The following is a 17,705-nucleotide window of genomic DNA, read 5'->3' on the forward strand; positions in this document are numbered from 1 at the left end:
AGGGGTAGTAAAACCTTGGTAAGAAATAAGATACCATGGATTTGTCTGGGATTATTCATGGATTACGCATCAATCATGGATTACATTATCATGGCAGAAATTTGAGCCAAAATCATGAATTAAGCCCAAAACCGGTGCTGTAGGATTGCCCTACGAAGTCCAAAATCATGGAGTACAAACCACTTCCCGTTTCTGGATTCCCATCCCGAATGGGTTTACATATTACGATCCCCGTTCGCTTCATGGATTTCAACCCTTCTTCGCATCATGGTTTAAATCCTGACTACCGTCATATATTACCATGCCCCCTACGCCGTGAGAATCATGGATAACAAAATCCATAATCCATGATTTGGGATCGTGAATGTCGGGACTCAAACCATGATATCATTCCGTATAATCCATGATTTTTGACTTCGTAGGTCCCCGCTCTCCTGGACGACAATCCCTACCATCATGCATCATCAGGCCCGATCACGTTCCACGTTCCCTAAGAAGATTCTCACCATGGAATTTATGCTCATGAAAATCGTATAGAAACCCCCTACGAGACCCCCAAATACTACCAAACACGATTATAAAACGCGAATAAAATTATCCAGTATCACGAATAGAGTTATTCGAGTTAGTGGGATATTCTGGGCACAATCTGGATTGACAATTCGTCTTGAAAGTAGAATTTCTTATACGATTTACCAACACTACACTGTTATACTATTCTACCTCATGACTGCACACTGCACAGACGTGACGTTCATTGGTCCCATCTATCACAGATCATCAATCTAGGCCATTGATATTATTATGAGATTCAAGCGATACCGATAGCAGTTGACGGTACAGCCATTTCCAAATGTAAATGCCTGTTCCACCAGCAAGCAACAGTTCCGTCTGGGTTCTACTCACCCGAATAAGAGGAGACATCAATCAAGAGTGTCGAGATTAAATGTTAACCTTTCAGCAACAGTGATCATGTGCCCAGCTTGGGTTGAGACAATACAAGCCATAGCATCGGGAGAACAGATGGGAGAGAGCCAGGGACTCGTACATCGATCGGAGAGGACCAGGGAGGCGTAGGATTCGATGCTTTCGTCAGTCAGTCGTGAGACGTTGATGTGGTGGGCTCCTGGTTGGTGCTGAGGACTTGGTGAAATTTGCCAGCGCATCAGCGCACCAGCGCTTGTGCTCACATGTCACTCACAAGAGGCGCAGGCTGAAGAACCGCAACCAAAAACCATTGATCCTTGAAGACCCTTGATCCTCGAGGACCCTCCTCCCTCGAAGACCATGAAATCTAGCCAACCTCATGATATCTTATTTCCTGGAACGAATATCATTCCAGGTCAAATAAGGTAGTTGTGTACCATGAGTTGGAATTTCACTCTACTTGAATACTTTCCGACTTTATTCGTGTTTTTTCGTACAGTTGAATGACTTATTCGAGTGCCTTTGCTGGAAGTGGAATATGTTTCCATATTTGTGTAATCACGAATCAGGTATTCGAGACAGTCGAGTTCGGGGGGCTCGTAGAGATTCGCTCGTGGAATTCCCGGAGCGCGCTCACGGGTATAGGCAATTCCATGAGCAGGTCATCACGGCATTTTGATTCCATGACAAACCCATGATGACATCTGAGAAATTCCATTTGCTTAGCATCCCGTCATGGAATTTCCCAGAGCAGACCAGTGTTAGGGCAGGTATGGATGAGAATGTTAATGCATCGTTTGAGTGTGTTCTAACATCCTCGGTCATAGGACCATAGTTATTGCTACTGTAGCTCTATTATGATACTCATACTGTAAGATATTACCTGATATTTTCGCTTCTTTCCCAATGATACTGCATTTTTCTGCCATTTCTCAGGCCTAGGCTTGATTGTATCGTGGATTATGCGGGGTACAATCCTGGTGTAGGTCCTGAAATCCAGATACAATCATGGATAAGCATTAGGTCCGTAGGGTTTGTCAGTGCAGCCCAACGAAGCTGGCGCTCGTGTAATTCGCTTCCGGTTTTCGAGACTGGATCACAGCTAGCCTTGATCTTTGCTGCTGATGTGCATATGCGGCATGAGGATTTTCGATAAATTTGATAAGGTCAGCTGGTTTTATATGGACCACCTTTCCGCACAGCCATAGAACGGCCATGTGCTAAACTACAACAGGCAGTAATGATGAAATCATGGCCCTACATGGTCCCTACATGACATCATATGACATCATGTAGGTCGATCATGTCTATATATGGCAGGGGGCCTCTTTGAGTTGCATACATTAAGAAAGTCGTGTTTAGCAAATCTCTGATATTTCGAGGCATATAGATGTTATTTTTGCAAATTTTGAAATATCTTGCTGCAAACTTTTCTCTGACGGTGATCCATGATGTTATCTTGGATTGTAATCCATGATACTGTCGAGGATTGTAATTCACGATCTTGTATGGGATTTCTCTTAGGATGGTATCAATCCATAATGGTCTGCGCAATCCATGTGTAATCCCCCGGAGCTTTACTTCAAAGTCATCCACGATTCTGACATGGATTACGGGCTTGCTTGAAAAGAATCGTGTTTAACCCAGCATTTTTCACTTTGTTGGCAAGGGTAGTCACACCGGAACAATCTCTGATCGCCATTATAATTCAAACCAGTTCCTCGCTATCTACAGAGGCTTTATTACATGTACCAACCTGTTCTTGTCCAGTATTGAACATGGTTTAATCATGGTACTGGAAACTTTTGCTGGACAAAGTCAGGCTCAATCCTTAAAAACTTGAGGTCTAATCTTTGATGGTTCCACACGTCATTTAGCCTAATCTTGATATCATTCATGAATCTAGGCTTGCAAGTGTTCCCACGTGTCTTACCAAATATTTCTCTAGGAATTCTCTCTCCAATTTCCAGGCTATTTTTACCGTCCACTTTTGAAGAGGTGATGCGTAATGCATGCTGTACACGATCGTCTTGAGTAATTTTCGTCGGACATTACCGTTTACTTTTCTGGGATTATTCCCGAAAATTCAGGGTATTTGTTCGCAGGCATTTCCCCAGCTCTCTCTAGCCCTAGGGTAAAATCCCAGATAGATTCGTACATGTTTCTTTTGGAATATTGCCAAAGATCTTTCGAGATCTGGTCCGGGGATAGGATTGAGCATAAACCCAGATCAAGTTTATGATCATTCGCAGATATCTTCTGGCTTTTCTGGCGCACTAGACAACTACATGGGACACACATATCGAAGCCACCGCCGTGACAGATGCAAATTCTTATATCTGGAAACTTGAAAGGAATATCATCACTTCAAGGGAGGAGCACTCCTATAACTACAGCTAGAAGAATAAGGTGTAATAGGGTTGAAAAATCAGTGAGATTTGGCATGTTGCCAAAATGCGCCGGGAGTAAGTACTTTCAATGCAAGTGCGAATGAGTCCATCAATGTGTATGCTCAGACATCATGGGATCATGTCGAAAAGAGGGCGGTGATGGCAAAACTACATAAAGACCCACACAAAAGACCCAAGCAGACCAGCATCGATACGAGCGCTGGACAATCACCGTCAGCAAAAAGAAGCATAAGCAAGGGTAGGGACTTACAGCCTGTAGCTTCCTTCAGATCCGCAGCCACCGTCTGACCAGACTTTACGATCGAGGCCGTGCTGACCAGGCCGTTCGTTCCGCCGAAGAGAAACATAACCATGAAGAAATACATGTCACTCGGGAAGATGGCTCCCTTGCCACGAACGTTGCAGGAGACGAAGAGTGGTAGGAACAGGATACGCATGACAGAGGCAATGGCTAGCGTTTCGTGAGAAAGGATGTCCACCACTCGTAGCGTAATCGTTCGACCGAGGACATCGCCCGAATTCCAGATGAGGAAACCCAGTGCGGTGAAGTAACCACCAGTTAACGCAGAGCCGCTGGCGGGTGCGATGGAGGACGTGAAGGCTGGGAAGAGCGATAACGTGACTGCGAATGTGCATACGATTGCAAATGCAGAGTACGGAAGCTGTACTAGAGCAGCCTTGGTTCGCGTTTGTGCGTCTGATAATCCAGGAGCCGACACAGACTGTCGAATGAAGGGGAATGTTCGTCCGATGTTTATAAACGCCAGAACTCCAAAGAGAGACGTAAGGCCTGCAAAACATTAGCGAGCGAGCGACACAGCAGCAGACGAGAACATGCAAGCAAAACCGAAATACATCGAGGTACTGTCGAGAGTACCATGGCTTGACAAGAAAAGGAACACCATCTCAGCTACGGCGGGTAAGACCCCAGCAATTCCCTGGAAATCGTCAGTCAAACTGTGCACTAATATATATGCCGTTACGAACTTGACCAATCATCAGATAAGCACCCGCTTCTGGTAATTCCATGGCTAAACCGGCAAAAACTCCGTTTTGAATAAAACCCGTACACACACCTGCAATGAGGCTCGCCGTAACGATTACGGCCGTGAAATAAGTATTCCTCATCATCGAACCGGCTAGCTTGAGAGCGGCAAAGAGCAAACCAAACACTATGGTCAGGATAGACAAAGGAACAAAGACTCGATTGTAATAAGACGCCTGAAGGTTGAGGTAAGCTCAGCGCGGGCCTAAGGGAGAATTGACTCACTTTCACAGGGAGATAATTGAGTGACAGTATCGTAAAAAGATTGACAGCCGTAAATGTAGAGGTGATGTATGTCTTCACCCTCGGAGCATCGGCAATAGGGTCATCGTATACGTTAGAATAGGATGAGGCCAGGAACACGTTCCAACAGAGCAACATAGCCAAGCCTACCCAAGTGAAGGACAATCGCGTTCTGAAACCCAAACTTGGAGAGCCAGCATCATTGCCGGGTATAGGCTCATAGCCGTCGCTGTCCGGAATGTTTGGTATATCTGCCCGTGAAGTCATGGACATCTACTAGCATACACTACCTTGCCTACTGTAAGTGCTCAAGGATCCGTTGGAGGTTAACTGGTCTGTTCTACTGTTGAGGTTGACCCCGCGGCGTACAGTAGCCAGGGGCATGAAACCACGAGGATCGTTTCCGTGGATTGAGAAGATTCAATCGTTTTGTGATGTCTCAATTAATGAGCAGCTTTATAACTTCAACTTCCTTACCTGTCAAAGCGTTACGGCACATATTCTTCATGGTCATCCATCGCAAGCGTGGGAACCTGACCTGCCATGCCATCCAAGTCCCCTGCTGAGGCCCGCGCAGACAGTACAGGGCCTGAATAGGTACTGTCGACAACTTCATATTCTCCGACAGGGGGCGGAGTAAGCTCTTCGACGGCGGGAGGTGGTACATCAGGGGTAGTCGTTCGCGCCGATTGTTCGGTCGGGGCATTTATCGACATTACGATATCATCCACGCGCGAGAGCTTGTCCTCGAGCTCTTTTCGTCTTTCCTCATCCTTCAGTAGAGCAGCTTTGTTTAACTGTAGCAATCTTTCGATCCGGGTGATCATATGTTTGCGGGCGCTCACTGCCTGATCAATCGATGCGGACGCTTGGCTCAGAGCTTCTTTAAGCTGTGATAAGCGCAGCGCTTGGGTCGGGTCGTTGTTAATGTTGTCTTGGCACTTCATGACTTCATCGTAAGCACCCGTGACTGCTTCGTACGCAGTGGCACTGGCTGTAAAGGCGCCCAGAAGGGTCTTTTGTGCATCCACAAGTTCCTCCTTTAGAACATCGGTTAGCACTGTTAGCATGAAGGTAGGTATTGCTTACAAGTCCCTGAGGTGCAGGTTGAGCGACCGACTTCGAAGAACTTTCAGCACGCTTATTCAAGAGCGTGGCTTTGGTAGGGTTTGATCTGCCTGAAGAACGTGAAGCTTGAACTTGTGTTTTAGCTTCGATAGCAGCGATGACAGACTAGAGATAGGCCGTGAGTTCGTGGCATACGAATTTCTCTTGGCGGATGCATCTCACCTCTGGGAAAACTTGACGTTGTCGCCAGACCAGTATCACCCGTCTTAATCTCGAATGAACGTCCGTATTACCATGGCGGTACGCATTTTCGATAGCTCGAACGATAACCTACGCAACACAGTCAGATCATTGGACAGCGCAGTCTTCATACAGGCATACATACCGGCGAAAATGCTTCGACGAATTCTGTGCGCTTTTTGGCACGGGATTGCTGGACTACGTCGTTGGCAACGTATATAAGACTGAGTTTACGGCTGCTAGACGCTGAAGAAATCATCAGGATTATGGTAACGAGAGAACAAGACTTCCTTTGGTCGCACCTTTCAATAAACTATCGAACCATATCTCTACTGACTGCGCGGCGTTCCGTCTGTGGAATAGGATCCACTGAGAGACAGACGTGATGCCCTCTTGCGAGTCGTTTAAAGCAGCGAGTTTGGAGGTTACAAGATCAGCGGAATAAGCCATTCTCCTTGGACGTCCTGAATGTTTGTCCTGTTCAGCAGCTGGTACGAAGTCGATGGAGCGGTACGCATGGCCAGGCACGCGCGTGCACTGGGGGGGGGGGGGGGAGGTGCTGGCTGTGACGTGCGTACGCATTGAACTCTGGACGTCGACCTTCGCATTCACAAACAAACAACAACTGCAATGTCTGCTTTCCCGTCCTTGGAGGAGTTCGATGCTGGCCAGACTACGGCTCAGCCTGTCCTTGGTAACGACGACAATGACTTCCTCGCCCGTGAGCAAGCTTTGCTAGGTGACGATGCTGCCTTTTTCAACGGCGGTGACGAACCACAGCAACAAGCTTCGTCCGGTGAGGCGGACTTCCTTGGTGGTGGTGAAGACGAGATCGGCCAGTTCGAGTCAAGCTTTCCTGCCCTCGACAACGTGAGTGGAAAGGTCTGGCATGTGCTTCTAGATCGCTAATTCAGACAACAGCCCGCCATTCAAGCTGGCGGAGTGATCTCTGTTTCGAGTGAGCCGTACATGCCTGGCACGGCCGAGCCCTTCACCGCGCAGACATCAGCAGCTGCTCCTAACTTCCAGAACGAAGACGAAAGCGAACCCATCAGGTAAGCGTTGCACAATCACGGATGTCGTTCAGCATTAATCGATCCGTAGACAATGGCGCGAGAGACAAGCTCTTCAAATCCAGAAGAGGGACGAGCAGAGCGAGCAGAAGAAGCAGGAGACCATCGAAAAGGCACGGACGGCGATCGATGACTTTTACGAGAACTATAATACCAAAAAAGATAAGGCTATTGAGGAAACCAGGTATGGTTCTACGCACTGTACACGAAAGGTGTCCTAACAGCTTGTACAGGAGAGAAGAGAAGGATTTCCTGGAGTCTCGTGACAATGCTGTTGCTGGCGGCACGACCTGGGAGCGCATTGCCAAGCTGGTAGACCTTTCGGACAAGCGTGGTGACAAAGATCTGTCAAGGTTTAGGGGTATGCTGATCAACCTGAGGAAAGACGAGAATGCGCCAGGCGCCGCTGGCTACTAAGATACCCTTCATTTTCTATTTCAAATCCCCTAAATTATCATACACTATCTTAACGTTTAGATTGGCCCACACCATTATCAAGCTGGAATTCCATAAGACGAGCGAATGCGCCGTCCTTCGCAATTAACTCGTCAAAGGTGCCTTGTTCCGCAACATCACCATTGGGCGACAAGACGATGATGCTGTCCGCGCGGCGAATGGTGGCAAGACGATGGGCAATCGTGATGGTTGTAAGGTCGCCTGCCATGATGTTTTGCAAAGCCTCATTAACCAAGGATTCAGAACGCGCATCAAGGGCCGAGGTAGCTTCATCCATGATGAGCACAGCAGGGTTCCGGATAAGAGCACGAGCAATAGCAATACGTTGTTTCTGACCTCCGGATAGTTGAGTACCCCGTGGTCCCACCTTTGTCTCAAAACCGTCAGGGAAGTCTGCAATGAATCTGCAGTTTGCTTTCCGCGCGGCCTCAACAATCTCGTTGAAACTGGCTCCTGGTTTGCCGTAGGAGATATTCTCGGCTATGGTACCGGAAAACAACACTGGCTCTTGACTTACCAAGCTCAGCTGTCTTCTCAGGTGCTTGAGATTCAGAGTGCGAATATCATGCTCGTCGATAAGGATCTGGCCATCCAGAGGGTCGTAGAAGCGCTGGATCAATGCACTAATGGTTGATTTTCCACCACCACTGGGTCCAACGATCGCGTAGTTGCGACCCGGCAGGATCTCAAACGACAACCTGTTAAAGATCGTAACGGCTGGTCGAGTTGGATAGGCAAACTTAACATCCTTGAAGTGAATATGACCCTTCAAGTGGTCTAGTTTCAGTCCGGCCGTAGTTTTGATCGATGGCTTACGATCGAGTAGCTCAAACAATCGCGACGCAGCTCCCACTCCTTTCATGAGTTCGGAGTAGAACGACGATAAGCCAACCATGGAGAAACCCGCATACGCAGTATAAAGCATGAAGGAGCTCAATTCACCCACAGTGATCGTGCCGTCAGCTACCATCCGGCCCCCAATGCCGAGCACGGCCAGGACAGTAGCATTGCCTGCTAACCCATTGGAGCTGAAGAACAGTCCGCTAGCCTATTTGCTTTGTCAGTGGGGCTGTAAGTATTCAACGGAGAACAGATACATACGGTGGCTTCACGCTTAGCAAGCTGGAAAATCTCTCGTATCCGCTCATTGTAGCGCCGAACCTACCAGTTCAGCGTTAGAAAGAAAAGGAAAGACAGAAAACCGAGTGATCCATACGCACCTCCATGACTTCACCGGAGAACGATTGTGCCGTACGCACGTTGCCCAAACGTTCCTCGGACACCTTGGTCAGGTCTCCTAGCGCCTTTTGCGTTTTCTTACTCAGATCGCGAACATATCGGCCATAGAAAATGGCAGCGATTGCGATCGGAGGCACTATGAAAGTCATGATTCCAGTCAACTGAAGTGAAACATAGCCCATCATTCCGAATGCAGCGCTGGCCTGGACAACAGCACGGAGTCCGTCCGAGACGTTTTGTGTAATCGCCTTTCCCACGATAGTAGTGTCCGAGCTCAATCTCGAGATAATATCACCTTGTTGAAAGTCAGTCTAAGTCGATAAATCGGAAATTTCGTACATACCGTGTCTATTCGCGTCAAAAAACTCACCGTCCTGAGCCAGTGTCCTTTCAAATAGCCTTGCCCTTGTTCTTGCTACCACACGCTCGCCAACGATGCGGAGCAACAAAACACGACCAAAATTACAAACACTGCCGAGAACGAAGATGCCTGCCAGACCGCCATAGAACTGAGGTAGCGTAAGCCCCAGAATGCGTTGTGAAGGGTCTGCGGATGTTGCAGTATCTATAATTTTTCCGATGGAAAACGGAATACTCATTGCCACACCCGATGCTATGGACATCAGCAGTATCGCCAGAAGTAAAGGTTTAAGTTCTGGCTTTGCTAAAGAAAGCAGTCGTCGTACTTCTCCAAGATTCGCCCGTGACGTAGTTTCCGTCCGATCTGTCAATTTCGCGCTCAGATTGATCTGTGCCGCCTGTTCAGCCTTTTCCGATCTGGCAAATTCATCATGCGGAGATTTGTCTAATTGTGTGTCCTTCGTTTTGAGGGGCTCGGGTGGCCTATTGGTATTGCAGGAGATTGCAGAAGTAGCGAAACGCCGTCGCACCAGGGTGAATGATAGTCGTAGCTGTAGCAGATGCGCAGAGGGCGTAACATCTATGGATCTTAATGGTATAGGTCGCGCAAGCCCAGTTGCCTTCGGGGCAAAACCACTCAGAGCTTTACCGCAGCTTGTGGTGAACCACGGTGTTAACGGCGGCCTCAGTGCACCGAGCATAGGCGCCGAGGAGCTCTAAGAAACTGCAGAAGTATGCCGGTCGCGGGCTGAGGCTGAGGCAGCGAAACAGGATACGCAGTTTGTTGAAGTGGCCTCGATGTCGTTCTCGACTTTTCTGGCGGTTGAACGCACCGAGATGCGTGTGCGATCAGTGGCACAGCCTTTTAGCCTCATACAGGACCTCCCTGGTAATGTACGACAGGAGCAGCTGAACAACACAACAACAGCAATTGCGATGGTTGGTGAGTAGTGAAAGTGCTGCTTGTTTGTTAGTCCGTCAATACTGATGGAAAACGTCAGACTATAGCAAGTGGGATAAGCTTGAGTTGTCGGATGACAGGTGAGCTTGTTCTGCATTTATTCCTATATAGACGCGTTGCTGATCTCCTCGGTGCAGTGATGTCGAAGGTTTGTCGTGAATGAGAAGATACTCCTGGGGTGAATGCTGAAAGCGATGTCAGTCCATCCTAACATCGACAAGAAATCCTTCATTCGCTGGAAGCAGCGAGACATCCATGATAAGCGCGAGCAAAGACGTCAGCACATTGCTCATTTAAAAGCCGAGGAGGAGATGAATGCACAGCTATTGATCAGAATTGACAAAATCGTTGCCAGTCTGAAGGAAAGGACCAGGACTCCCGCAGAAGTGATCGATACGTTTGTCAGGGAGAATGCAGCCGCCGATAACAAACCGGCGGCTCCAGGTGCACCAACATTTCTCGACATGATGTTGTCTCTGCTCGGTCAGGTCAAGCAAGAGCTTTCCTCAGCTGGAAATGAGAGCGTCGAAGCATACATCGAGAAACTTGGCGTGCATCGCAACAAGCTCTCGGAGTTACAAGATGAATGCACACGCAAGTTGAAAGAGCTTGAAGATGATGAGAAGAATAAGATCACCTCAGAAGGCATTCGAGAAGGCTTCAACCGAAGCGTGAGTGATGAAATTGTTTTGGCGTGTTCTCTGCTAACGATGTTTGGCAGATTGTGAACAAGTCCAAACCATCCGAGCCGGCGCCGAAGCCTGTGGAAGCAAAACAAACTATCGAAGTTCTCAATCCTAGCGCCGGCGAGAAACACATCGCAGATGGTGCTCAGAAATCAGGCTACGAATCAGACGATGAGGAAGAGGGACATATTGAGCCAAGTCCTGCCGGTCGTGAGTTTGCCAAGATCAAGGCAGGGGACTTTGGTATGTGCCTCAAGTTCATCAAAGAGCATCCAGAGGTTGTCAGTGACAAGGATGTTGACGGCTTGTTCATCGAAGCTTTCCACGCACAATCTCGGGGTGAGGAGAGCTATGCGAAGCAGTGTGTGTCTCAGGCACTTTTGTTGCAATACTGCAAGCAACTCGGAAAGGACGGCGTGGCATTGTTCTTCAAGCGTGTTACTACTCCGGGTCACCAGGCGCGCCAGGTATATCAAAACGATGTGGAACAAACATATGATCGCATCCGTGTTCGGGCAAAAGAACTAGCTTCTGAGAAAGCGAATCAGGAGGAAGCTGGCGGAGTCGAGCAGATCCAGCTGCACGCGGTAGACCCCAACACCGAAATCGAAATTCATGTTCCTCCGGCTGATTCCGACGACGCGGAGGAGCAGGAAGGTCGCAAGATCTTCGAATCATTCCCACCTGGCTTGCAGCGGGCCCTTGAAAGCGGAAGTCTAGATGAAGTGAACGTTGTACTCGGTAAGATGGCGGTTGATCAAGCCGAGGAAATTGTGGGTCTCCTTGGTCAGGGAGGTATGCTCAGTGTTGAAGAGAAGATTTACGATGCTACTAAAGGCCCTGTCGAGCTGCCAACGGTGGAAAAAAAGACGGAGGTTGAGTCGCAGGGTCTGCCTGAGATTGACCTTGACTGAGTTCACTATTGATATTCTTACTATGCCTATCTGAGAAAACATAATGCAAAGCAGAGACAAAAATTCATAGTGCTGTCCCCCGTTCAAAAGCATCCTTGATTTCTTTTGTGTATTTGTCGTAGTATCTCGACAGCTTCTCGTTGAACTTCTTGTTTCTGTCGTTGATGTACGATATGTCAGTGTTGCCCTTGGCTGCCCTCTTTGCGCGTTCCTGCTCCCTTCGCAGCTCCTCATTCTTGAGATCATCGACCAAGCGATCGATTGCTTCCTTTTTAGGTTTGTTGTCGACGAAACCGAGTGAGTCGATGTCCCGATATAGATGACCGTCCTTATCCACTGCTTGCAAGACGCCATCCTCCGTAGCAACAATAAGACCAGCTTCCAGGGCTCGGGCCTTTTCTTCCTTATAGGCTTCAAGATCAGGTTTCAAACCACGTATTTGCTTCTCATATTTGACTTCTGCGGATTGGGAATGATCCGCAAACTTTTGCCTCCTCGCATTCTCCTTCTTCGCTTCGACGCGCTCATCCCACGCTCGCGATTCTGCGATTGTATATTCCCAATTCTTCTTCCGCGAGTACTCTTCTCCATCGTCTTCTGCTTCCAACTTTGCCAGTTTCTCCTCTGCTTCTTGCCTTCTCCGCTCGCGCTTCGCTGCTTCGCGAGGATCCTCTTGTTGCCGCTTGTGCTCGGCATACATGTCTCGCCTGTTCTCAGTCGCGGACTCATTCTAAACAAGATTCAGCATCTATGCAGTTATGCATGCTACGGAAAAGCTTACCATACGCCGTCTCAAGGCTTTAAACTTCTCAGCTCTCTCCTGAGCCTTAACCTGCGCATCATCCTCGGCAGGGCTACCGACCTCCTTGTGCTCCTCATCACGGTCGGGCTTTCGAATCTTGCGCTTCGGGGGCATATCGGATCGTTACAGATTGTATTCTTGTTGGTGTTACTGTTGTCGGGTGAATGTATGCCATGCACGCTGGCGCACGGCCATGCAGCTCGAGGATAACATGGATAAGACAGAAACGATGTCATTGCAATTGCCGTTGACGTTGGTAGACATTCTATCTATCGATCTGCTCGTCGATAGTGTGGCCATCTCCCTTTCCACCCCGGACCTGCTGAACCTGTCTGAGGTCTCCAGGCGGCTGCAAGACATTGTTCGCCTCACGGAGGGCCTCTTCCGACGTTTGGACTTGTCTTTCGAGTCCTGGAATTATTGCTTTTCTATCGACGAAGTTCTGAAAGTCTTACACATACCTTACATTGCAAGAGACGCCCAGCAGGTGATTCTGGACGGCAGTCTGTGCGACGCCGACTCCGTGATCCAGTTACTGCAAATACGTAAGTCTCGGTTATCGGTTGTCTCGATACGAAGTTGCGCTGCACTCGATCCAAGAACACTGACACAGAAATTGTTTCTTGCTGCCAAGCATCCTGACAGAGTATGTGGCTCCATGAAGCTTTTACTTTTGGCGGGACCGCCATGGCTGCCTCACGATCAACTGCTTCTTGAACCCAATCAGATTAACCACGCCGCGGCCGCATGTGGACTCAAGACAGATCTCGTACCATGCCGATCACCAGATCACGAGCATCTATCTACCCAGGAGCTCTGGGCTCTTGCGGTGCCTTTTAAGACCGCCAGTGTTTGCTCGGCTTGCCATAATGTTCCCAGGCCTATGTGCAGATTATGTTGGACGGCCCGGACATGTGGATCATGTCACGAGTATACGTGTGCTGGATGCCCTATCTCAGCAAAGCGTGGCTGTTATGAGTGTGGCAAGCTATGTACAAGCTGTGCGAACGAACGTTTAGCGATATGTACATGCTGCAAGGCGGTAAGCTTTACCCATAGATCCCCTATCTCGAATACTAAACACGAAATTTAGACTTTCTGTCTCTTACATAAAGAGAAGCAATGTGGTCCGGGAGGTTCGATCCTGTGCGATTGGTGCCACGCTGGAGGAGTAAGAACATACGCACGAGGTGATTATTAGCGATTGATCCTTGCCTAACGAAACTCCTCTCGTATAATCAAGTAAAATGAACCTGTGCATCAGCACTTGAAACTGTAGCAAATGAGTCCCGATCGGACGCCTTGCTCTCCTCCGATAAGGCCTGTTCGAGTGCAACCTCGATAGCATGTTCATGGGCTTCCCGAGCCCCGAAAACTGTTGCCTCCTCCTCCGCTGTCTCAGACTTCGCATCCTCTGTAGGTGCAATCACTCCAAACTCACGAACCTCCTCGAAAAGGTCGGCATGTCTGTACCACTTGCGGCGGCGCTATGACCACGAAGATGTCAGCTACCACGAATTCGTGTGATCAAAGAGGGGCAAACCGTGTATTTTCCAAACTCCTCCCTTGGAGTGGGATTTCGCCATTTGTTGTCGGTGTAAACCCAACCGTCCGCGTCACTGTCCTTGGTGACCTCCGTCTTCCATTCCTCATTCGGTACCCAATTCCACTTGGCCACGCGTACTTTGTTGCCCGCTACCGGAAGAATTTTCTCATCTGGGAGTTTGAACGATTTCAGGTCAGCACATGTCTCACCATAATCGTCAGTCCATGGTGATCTTTCGTGAGGAAAGAGGTTCGCAGTCCATCCGAGCCCTATCCACCTCCTTTGGTTTTCCCAGACGATGTGTTTAAATCGCACGGTTTCGTAATCTTTGTCCTGGAACGTAGCAACTCTGATGAGTCCAGGCGGTGCACCAATGCTTCCCTCTCGTGCTCTCGTCACGCCGGCAACCGTTTTTATGATTTCAAAGTCTACGCCGACGATGACCGAGGCTAGCCTCCTGACGGACGGATTCCTCCACATGATCTGACGAATAGTTTTCGTTGGCACGGAGAACCACGTGAAGAAGACCAAGCCTAAAACCAAGACGACCATTCGAGGCGCAAACAGTGCTTTGACCAGAGTGAACCATATTGGCGTTAGACATGCCAAACGAACGGCAATCAGATACGTCGTGCCGGGGTTCTTTGTCCAGTCCAGAAACGAGATCAGCCGATATAGAGGTTCCCGAATGAGCGCCAGACGTGCGTAGAGAAGATCGGTTTGCTCAGAAATTCGGTCAAGGTCAATTTGTGTAGTCGTCTTTGGCGCAGAATCCACTTCAACCATGCTCCTCCGCCTTCGGCCAGCATTTCTCCTCAAATATGTCCATATTATCCAAGATATGGGTATTAGGTTGAGGCCATAGACGAGAACGAAATCGGCATACAGAATGAAGACCGTCCAGCCACATACCACCAGGAAGCTAGAATATGCGGCATCGTGTGTCCAAGTGATGCAAGCGAGAACCACGTTCACTGCATCGATCAGGGGCCCAGCTCTGGCCAAGGCCCGTATAACAGCAGGATCGGTCGACAATGAAGCGCGTTTCGTAGTGGAGACGGCCGAGTCCTGATCGGAGTCGGGAGTCGAAAAGACGGCATATGTCCGCTTTGGCTGGTTCGCTTGTTTCATGATGCTGCCAACCCACTCTGTATGCACAGCAGCCATACAAGAAACACGTGTAAGGTTGTTTGTAGAAGCTCAGTTCAGCTCAGCTGGTAGGTGGTTGACTCTTCATCAGCTGTTCTACGAACTGGACCGGGATGTATGCTGCGGTCACCCACCCATGCGGTTCGGTCCCGCACGCGCACTTGAGCATGCACCCTGTCGTACATCTACACCGTCTACGTAATGAATGACATGTGAAACTCGCAAAAATAATAGGTATTGAATCAGGCCGGCACTGCCGTTGTAAGATCATCAATGAACTGCATCATCCTTGCTCTGTTCTCCTCGTGCTCCGATCCAGCCGTCGCTGTCACGAAGAACGGTATCTGCAATATCTCGAGTTCACTGCGCTGAGCATCACGCATTCCCTTTATAGCCCGCAGTACTTTCGTGTCATACGTTGTCAATGCTGTCTCCAGCTCTGTATCGATAGTGGTTACGTTGGAGCTTGTCTTACCACCGACCATCGATCTGCGAGTGGTCAGCTTCCGAAGCTCGTTAAGTGGATGAAAGGACAGATGGAAGACGTACAGTAAGCTCTCAAGCTTCTTGCGGTCATCAAATTGTTTCTCAATAGCGACTCGAGCGTTCCACCATTGCTGTTCATGCGAATTTTGGTCGGAACGCATGCGCTTGAGCTGTACTAGAACTACAGGATCTGCTGCTAGCAAAGTCATCATGTACTGCAGCGCAGCAGACCAAGTTGTAACACTTGCCGCATTTGCTAGAGACGCAGCAGATGACCGTAGGGGCGATCGTGGAGGTTGTAGTATACGTACCGGTGCCGGTGTACTCCGATGTGACTGCGCACTGGCGTTCGACGCATTCAGTCGAGAAAGGATATTGGAGAGGAGACTCGGATCATATGAATCTTGATCGTCACCCATGGCTCTTGGAATGGATATTTACAGTGGTGGCCATCGATCGTCCTCGTACCCTTGCAATTGAGCACTTGGAATTACCCCAGGTCTACATCACGTGCACGCGCAGGCCCGCAGGGACCGAGGTCGAAAAAGCACTGGATTCGTCTAAGTACACCACCAGGAAAACTCTTGAAGTCGACAACGAATAAACTACCATGTTACCATCAGCAGCAAGACGTTCGCTCCTACAGGCCGCACAGACCGCGCGCTGCCAGTCTGTGTGCGTTCGAACCATTCACAATAGCCCCGTGGCACATGCTGGGTGGTTTGATTCGATCAAGAAGATGACGGGTTTAATGAAGGAACGGGAGGAGCAAGCGACAAAATTCGTGGCAACTAAGTCAGATTCGTCAGCCGTGGAGAGTGAGGAGGCTGGAGAGGAGCAGTCGGTGTCAGTACAGCGCGAAGTTGTCGGCGCCTCGAAGAGGAACGTGGACCCTTCCGTCACCAATTTCAAGATTCATGAGTGAGTACATGGCTATCGCTTACCCAAGTACGAGAATTAACATGCTTTACGCAGATGGCGGGCTCCTGAAGAACTGAGACCGACGACACGCACTGAGCTATTGGATGCGCTCGACGTGGCCATTCACACATTCGCACCAGAGAAGGTTGAGAATAAGGAACGCCCTATCGCACTCTCCAACTATGAGCCAGAGTTCAAGTTCAGAGTCATCGCCGCCGCTGCTAAAATCACTGGTCGCCTCGTGCCCGACAACGTGCTTACACGGATAAAAAGTGTTGAAGAGTTGGTGGATTACTACACCAAGCCGGCAGAGCCGAAGCCAAAGAACCTTTACGAGGTGTTGAGTGCGATGGAGTTCGAGTCGGGCAACGTGAAGATCGAGCCCCGCAAGCCGAGGAGGAGCCACAGGGACGCATGAGTGCGGTGTCATGTGTCCAAGGGGACAAATATAGGACAGCAGTAACAGACATATTATTTGCGAAGACCCAAGAACACGAAAAAGCAATACCTACGAAGCAAAACAGTTCCCAGCATCCCAACCGTACGCGTGCTGGAGCAAATCCATTATATTTATATTTATTTGCTGAGCATCATCTTGACGAACTCGTCATAGCTGTATCAACTGATTAGCAATGCACTGCATAGGAACATTCAGGTGAACGAACTTGATTTGGCCGTCACCGTCAACATCAGCCTCCCTAATCATCTCCTCCACCTCGCTGTCGGTCAACTTCTCGCCGAGATTTGTCATGACATGCCTCAACTCAGCAGCGGAAATAAAACCATTGCCGTCCTTGTCAAAAACCTTAAAAGCCTCCTTAATTTCCTCTTCCGAGTCGGTGTCCTTCATCTTGCGGGCCATCATTGTCAAGAACTCGGGGAAGTCAATGCTGCCATTGCCGTCGGCATCGACTTCGTTGATCATATCTTGCAGCTCGGCCTCGGTGGGGTTCTGTCCAAGCGATCGCATGACGGTTCCAAGCTCCTTGGTGGTGATGCTGCCATCACCGTCACGGTCGAAAAGGGAGAAAGCCTCCTTGAATTCGCGCTGCAAAGAACGTTAGCGAGGTGACAATTGGAAACATTGGAAGATGGCACTTACAATTTGTTCTTCAGTAAGGTCAGCAGACATTGTAGCAGTTCACTTTCTTGGTGACGTTCTGACGATCTCTGTGCTG

General features: G+C 49.1%; 10 protein-coding genes across 10 annotated transcripts; 3 read left to right on the forward strand and 7 right to left on the reverse strand.

Annotated features, from left to right (window-relative positions):
- Positions 1 to 3,324: 3,324 nt before the first annotated feature.
- SAICODRAFT_30021 (uncharacterized protein) lies at positions 3,325 to 4,945 on the reverse strand. The gene is made up of 5 exons (XM_019167566.1): positions 4,609 to 4,945; positions 4,326 to 4,559; positions 4,186 to 4,276; positions 3,589 to 4,137; positions 3,325 to 3,537 (listed from the first exon to the last, which is right to left on the reverse strand). Exons 1-5 carry the CDS (start codon positions 4,891 to 4,893, stop codon positions 3,455 to 3,457), a joined length of 1,242 nt encoding a protein of 413 aa, XP_019024804.1. The 5' UTR covers positions 4,894 to 4,945; the 3' UTR covers positions 3,325 to 3,454.
- A 106-nt stretch (positions 4,946 to 5,051) lies between these two features.
- SAICODRAFT_65315 (DUF618-domain-containing protein) lies at positions 5,052 to 6,384 on the reverse strand (the record flags this gene model as incomplete). The annotated part of the gene is made up of 5 exons (XM_019170137.1): positions 5,052 to 5,666; positions 5,716 to 5,859; positions 5,917 to 6,024; positions 6,080 to 6,180; positions 6,237 to 6,384. The coding sequence occupies 5 exons, from the start codon at positions 6,382 to 6,384 to the stop codon at positions 5,115 to 5,117; spliced, it is 1,053 nt and encodes a 350-aa protein (XP_019024805.1). The 3' UTR covers positions 5,052 to 5,114.
- A 146-nt stretch (positions 6,385 to 6,530) lies between these two features.
- Positions 6,531 to 7,446, forward strand: SAICODRAFT_79341 (uncharacterized protein). The gene is made up of 4 exons (XM_019171150.1): positions 6,531 to 6,804; positions 6,856 to 6,989; positions 7,039 to 7,191; positions 7,241 to 7,446. Exons 1-4 carry the CDS (start codon positions 6,565 to 6,567, stop codon positions 7,422 to 7,424), a joined length of 711 nt encoding a protein of 236 aa, XP_019024806.1. The 5' UTR covers positions 6,531 to 6,564; the 3' UTR covers positions 7,425 to 7,446.
- On the reverse strand, positions 7,407 to 9,886 carry SAICODRAFT_91577 (uncharacterized protein). The gene is made up of 4 exons (XM_019171763.1): positions 9,046 to 9,886; positions 8,684 to 8,997; positions 8,565 to 8,624; positions 7,407 to 8,511 (listed from the first exon to the last, which is right to left on the reverse strand). Exons 1-4 carry the CDS (start codon positions 9,761 to 9,763, stop codon positions 7,474 to 7,476), a joined length of 2,130 nt encoding a protein of 709 aa, XP_019024807.1. The 5' UTR covers positions 9,764 to 9,886; the 3' UTR covers positions 7,407 to 7,473.
- A 331-nt stretch (positions 9,887 to 10,217) lies between these two features.
- On the forward strand, positions 10,218 to 11,623 carry SAICODRAFT_34731 (Hsp90 co-chaperone CDC37; the record flags this gene model as incomplete). Its single annotated transcript, XM_019168379.1, has 2 exons — positions 10,218 to 10,694; positions 10,745 to 11,623. 2 exons carry the CDS (start codon positions 10,218 to 10,220, stop codon positions 11,621 to 11,623), a joined length of 1,356 nt encoding a protein of 451 aa, XP_019024808.1.
- A 64-nt stretch (positions 11,624 to 11,687) lies between these two features.
- SAICODRAFT_55866 (SYF2 splicing factor family protein) lies at positions 11,688 to 12,539 on the reverse strand (the record flags this gene model as incomplete). The annotated part of the gene is made up of 2 exons (XM_019169409.1): positions 11,688 to 12,353; positions 12,405 to 12,539. 2 exons carry the CDS (start codon positions 12,537 to 12,539, stop codon positions 11,688 to 11,690), a joined length of 801 nt encoding a protein of 266 aa, XP_019024809.1.
- Positions 12,540 to 13,663: 1,124 nt separating this feature from the next.
- Positions 13,664 to 15,102, reverse strand: SAICODRAFT_91586 (Pex24p-domain-containing protein; the record flags this gene model as incomplete). Its single annotated transcript, XM_019171764.1, has 2 exons — positions 13,664 to 13,912; positions 13,969 to 15,102. 2 exons carry the CDS (start codon positions 15,100 to 15,102, stop codon positions 13,664 to 13,666), a joined length of 1,383 nt encoding a protein of 460 aa, XP_019024810.1.
- Positions 15,103 to 15,478: 376 nt separating this feature from the next.
- On the reverse strand, positions 15,479 to 15,923 carry SAICODRAFT_79356 (uncharacterized protein; the record flags this gene model as incomplete). Its single annotated transcript, XM_019171151.1, has 2 exons — positions 15,670 to 15,923; positions 15,479 to 15,609 (listed from the first exon to the last, which is right to left on the reverse strand). Coding segments are annotated over exons 1-2 (279 nt in total), but the record flags the coding sequence as incomplete, so codon positions are not given.
- Positions 15,924 to 16,345: 422 nt separating this feature from the next.
- Positions 16,346 to 16,945, forward strand: SAICODRAFT_6949 (uncharacterized protein; the record flags this gene model as incomplete). Its single annotated transcript, XM_019170478.1, has 2 exons — positions 16,346 to 16,527; positions 16,582 to 16,945. The coding sequence occupies 2 exons, from the start codon at positions 16,346 to 16,348 to the stop codon at positions 16,943 to 16,945; spliced, it is 546 nt and encodes a 181-aa protein (XP_019024812.1).
- Positions 16,946 to 17,134: 189 nt separating this feature from the next.
- SAICODRAFT_24917 (calmodulin B) lies at positions 17,135 to 17,659 on the reverse strand (the record flags this gene model as incomplete). Its single annotated transcript, XM_019166811.1, has 2 exons — positions 17,135 to 17,575; positions 17,630 to 17,659. 2 exons carry the CDS (start codon positions 17,657 to 17,659, stop codon positions 17,135 to 17,137), a joined length of 471 nt encoding a protein of 156 aa, XP_019024813.1.
- Positions 17,660 to 17,705: the final 46 nt, after the last annotated feature.

Source organism: Saitoella complicata (genome assembly GCF_001661265.1).
Source record: "Saitoella complicata NRRL Y-17804 unplaced genomic scaffold SAICOscaffold_9, whole genome shotgun sequence".
NCBI lineage: Eukaryota > Fungi > Ascomycota > Saitoellomycetes > Saitoellales > Saitoellaceae > Saitoella > Saitoella complicata.

Coding starts and splice junctions, on each gene's coding strand:
- SAICODRAFT_79341 (XM_019171150.1), top strand. CDS start 6,565: ATGTCTGCTTTCCCGTCCTTGGAGGAGTTCGATGCTGGCCAGACTACG. Junction 6,990..7,038: donor GACGAAAGCGAACCCATCAG/GTAAGCGTTGCA, acceptor ATCGATCCGTAG/ACAATGGCGCGAGAGACAAG. Junction 7,192..7,240: donor AAGGCTATTGAGGAAACCAG/GTATGGTTCTAC, acceptor CAGCTTGTACAG/GAGAGAAGAGAAGGATTTCC.
- SAICODRAFT_91577 (XM_019171763.1), bottom strand. CDS start 9,763: ATGCTCGGTGCACTGAGGCCGCCGTTAACACCGTGGTTCACCACAAGC. Junction 8,998..9,045: donor TTTTGACGCGAATAGACACG/GTATGTACGAAA, acceptor ACTTTCAACAAG/GTGATATTATCTCGAGATTG. Junction 8,625..8,683: donor TCTCCGGTGAAGTCATGGAG/GTGCGTATGGAT, acceptor CTGAACTGGTAG/GTTCGGCGCTACAATGAGCG.
- SAICODRAFT_30021 (XM_019167566.1), bottom strand. CDS start 4,893: ATGACTTCACGGGCAGATATACCAAACATTCCGGACAGCGACGGCTAT. Junction 4,138..4,185: donor CAGTACCTCGATGTATTTCG/GTTTTGCTTGCA, acceptor TCGCTCGCTAAT/GTTTTGCAGGCCTTACGTCT. Junction 3,538..3,588: donor TCTGAAGGAAGCTACAGGCT/GTAAGTCCCTAC, acceptor GTGATTGTCCAG/CGCTCGTATCGATGCTGGTC.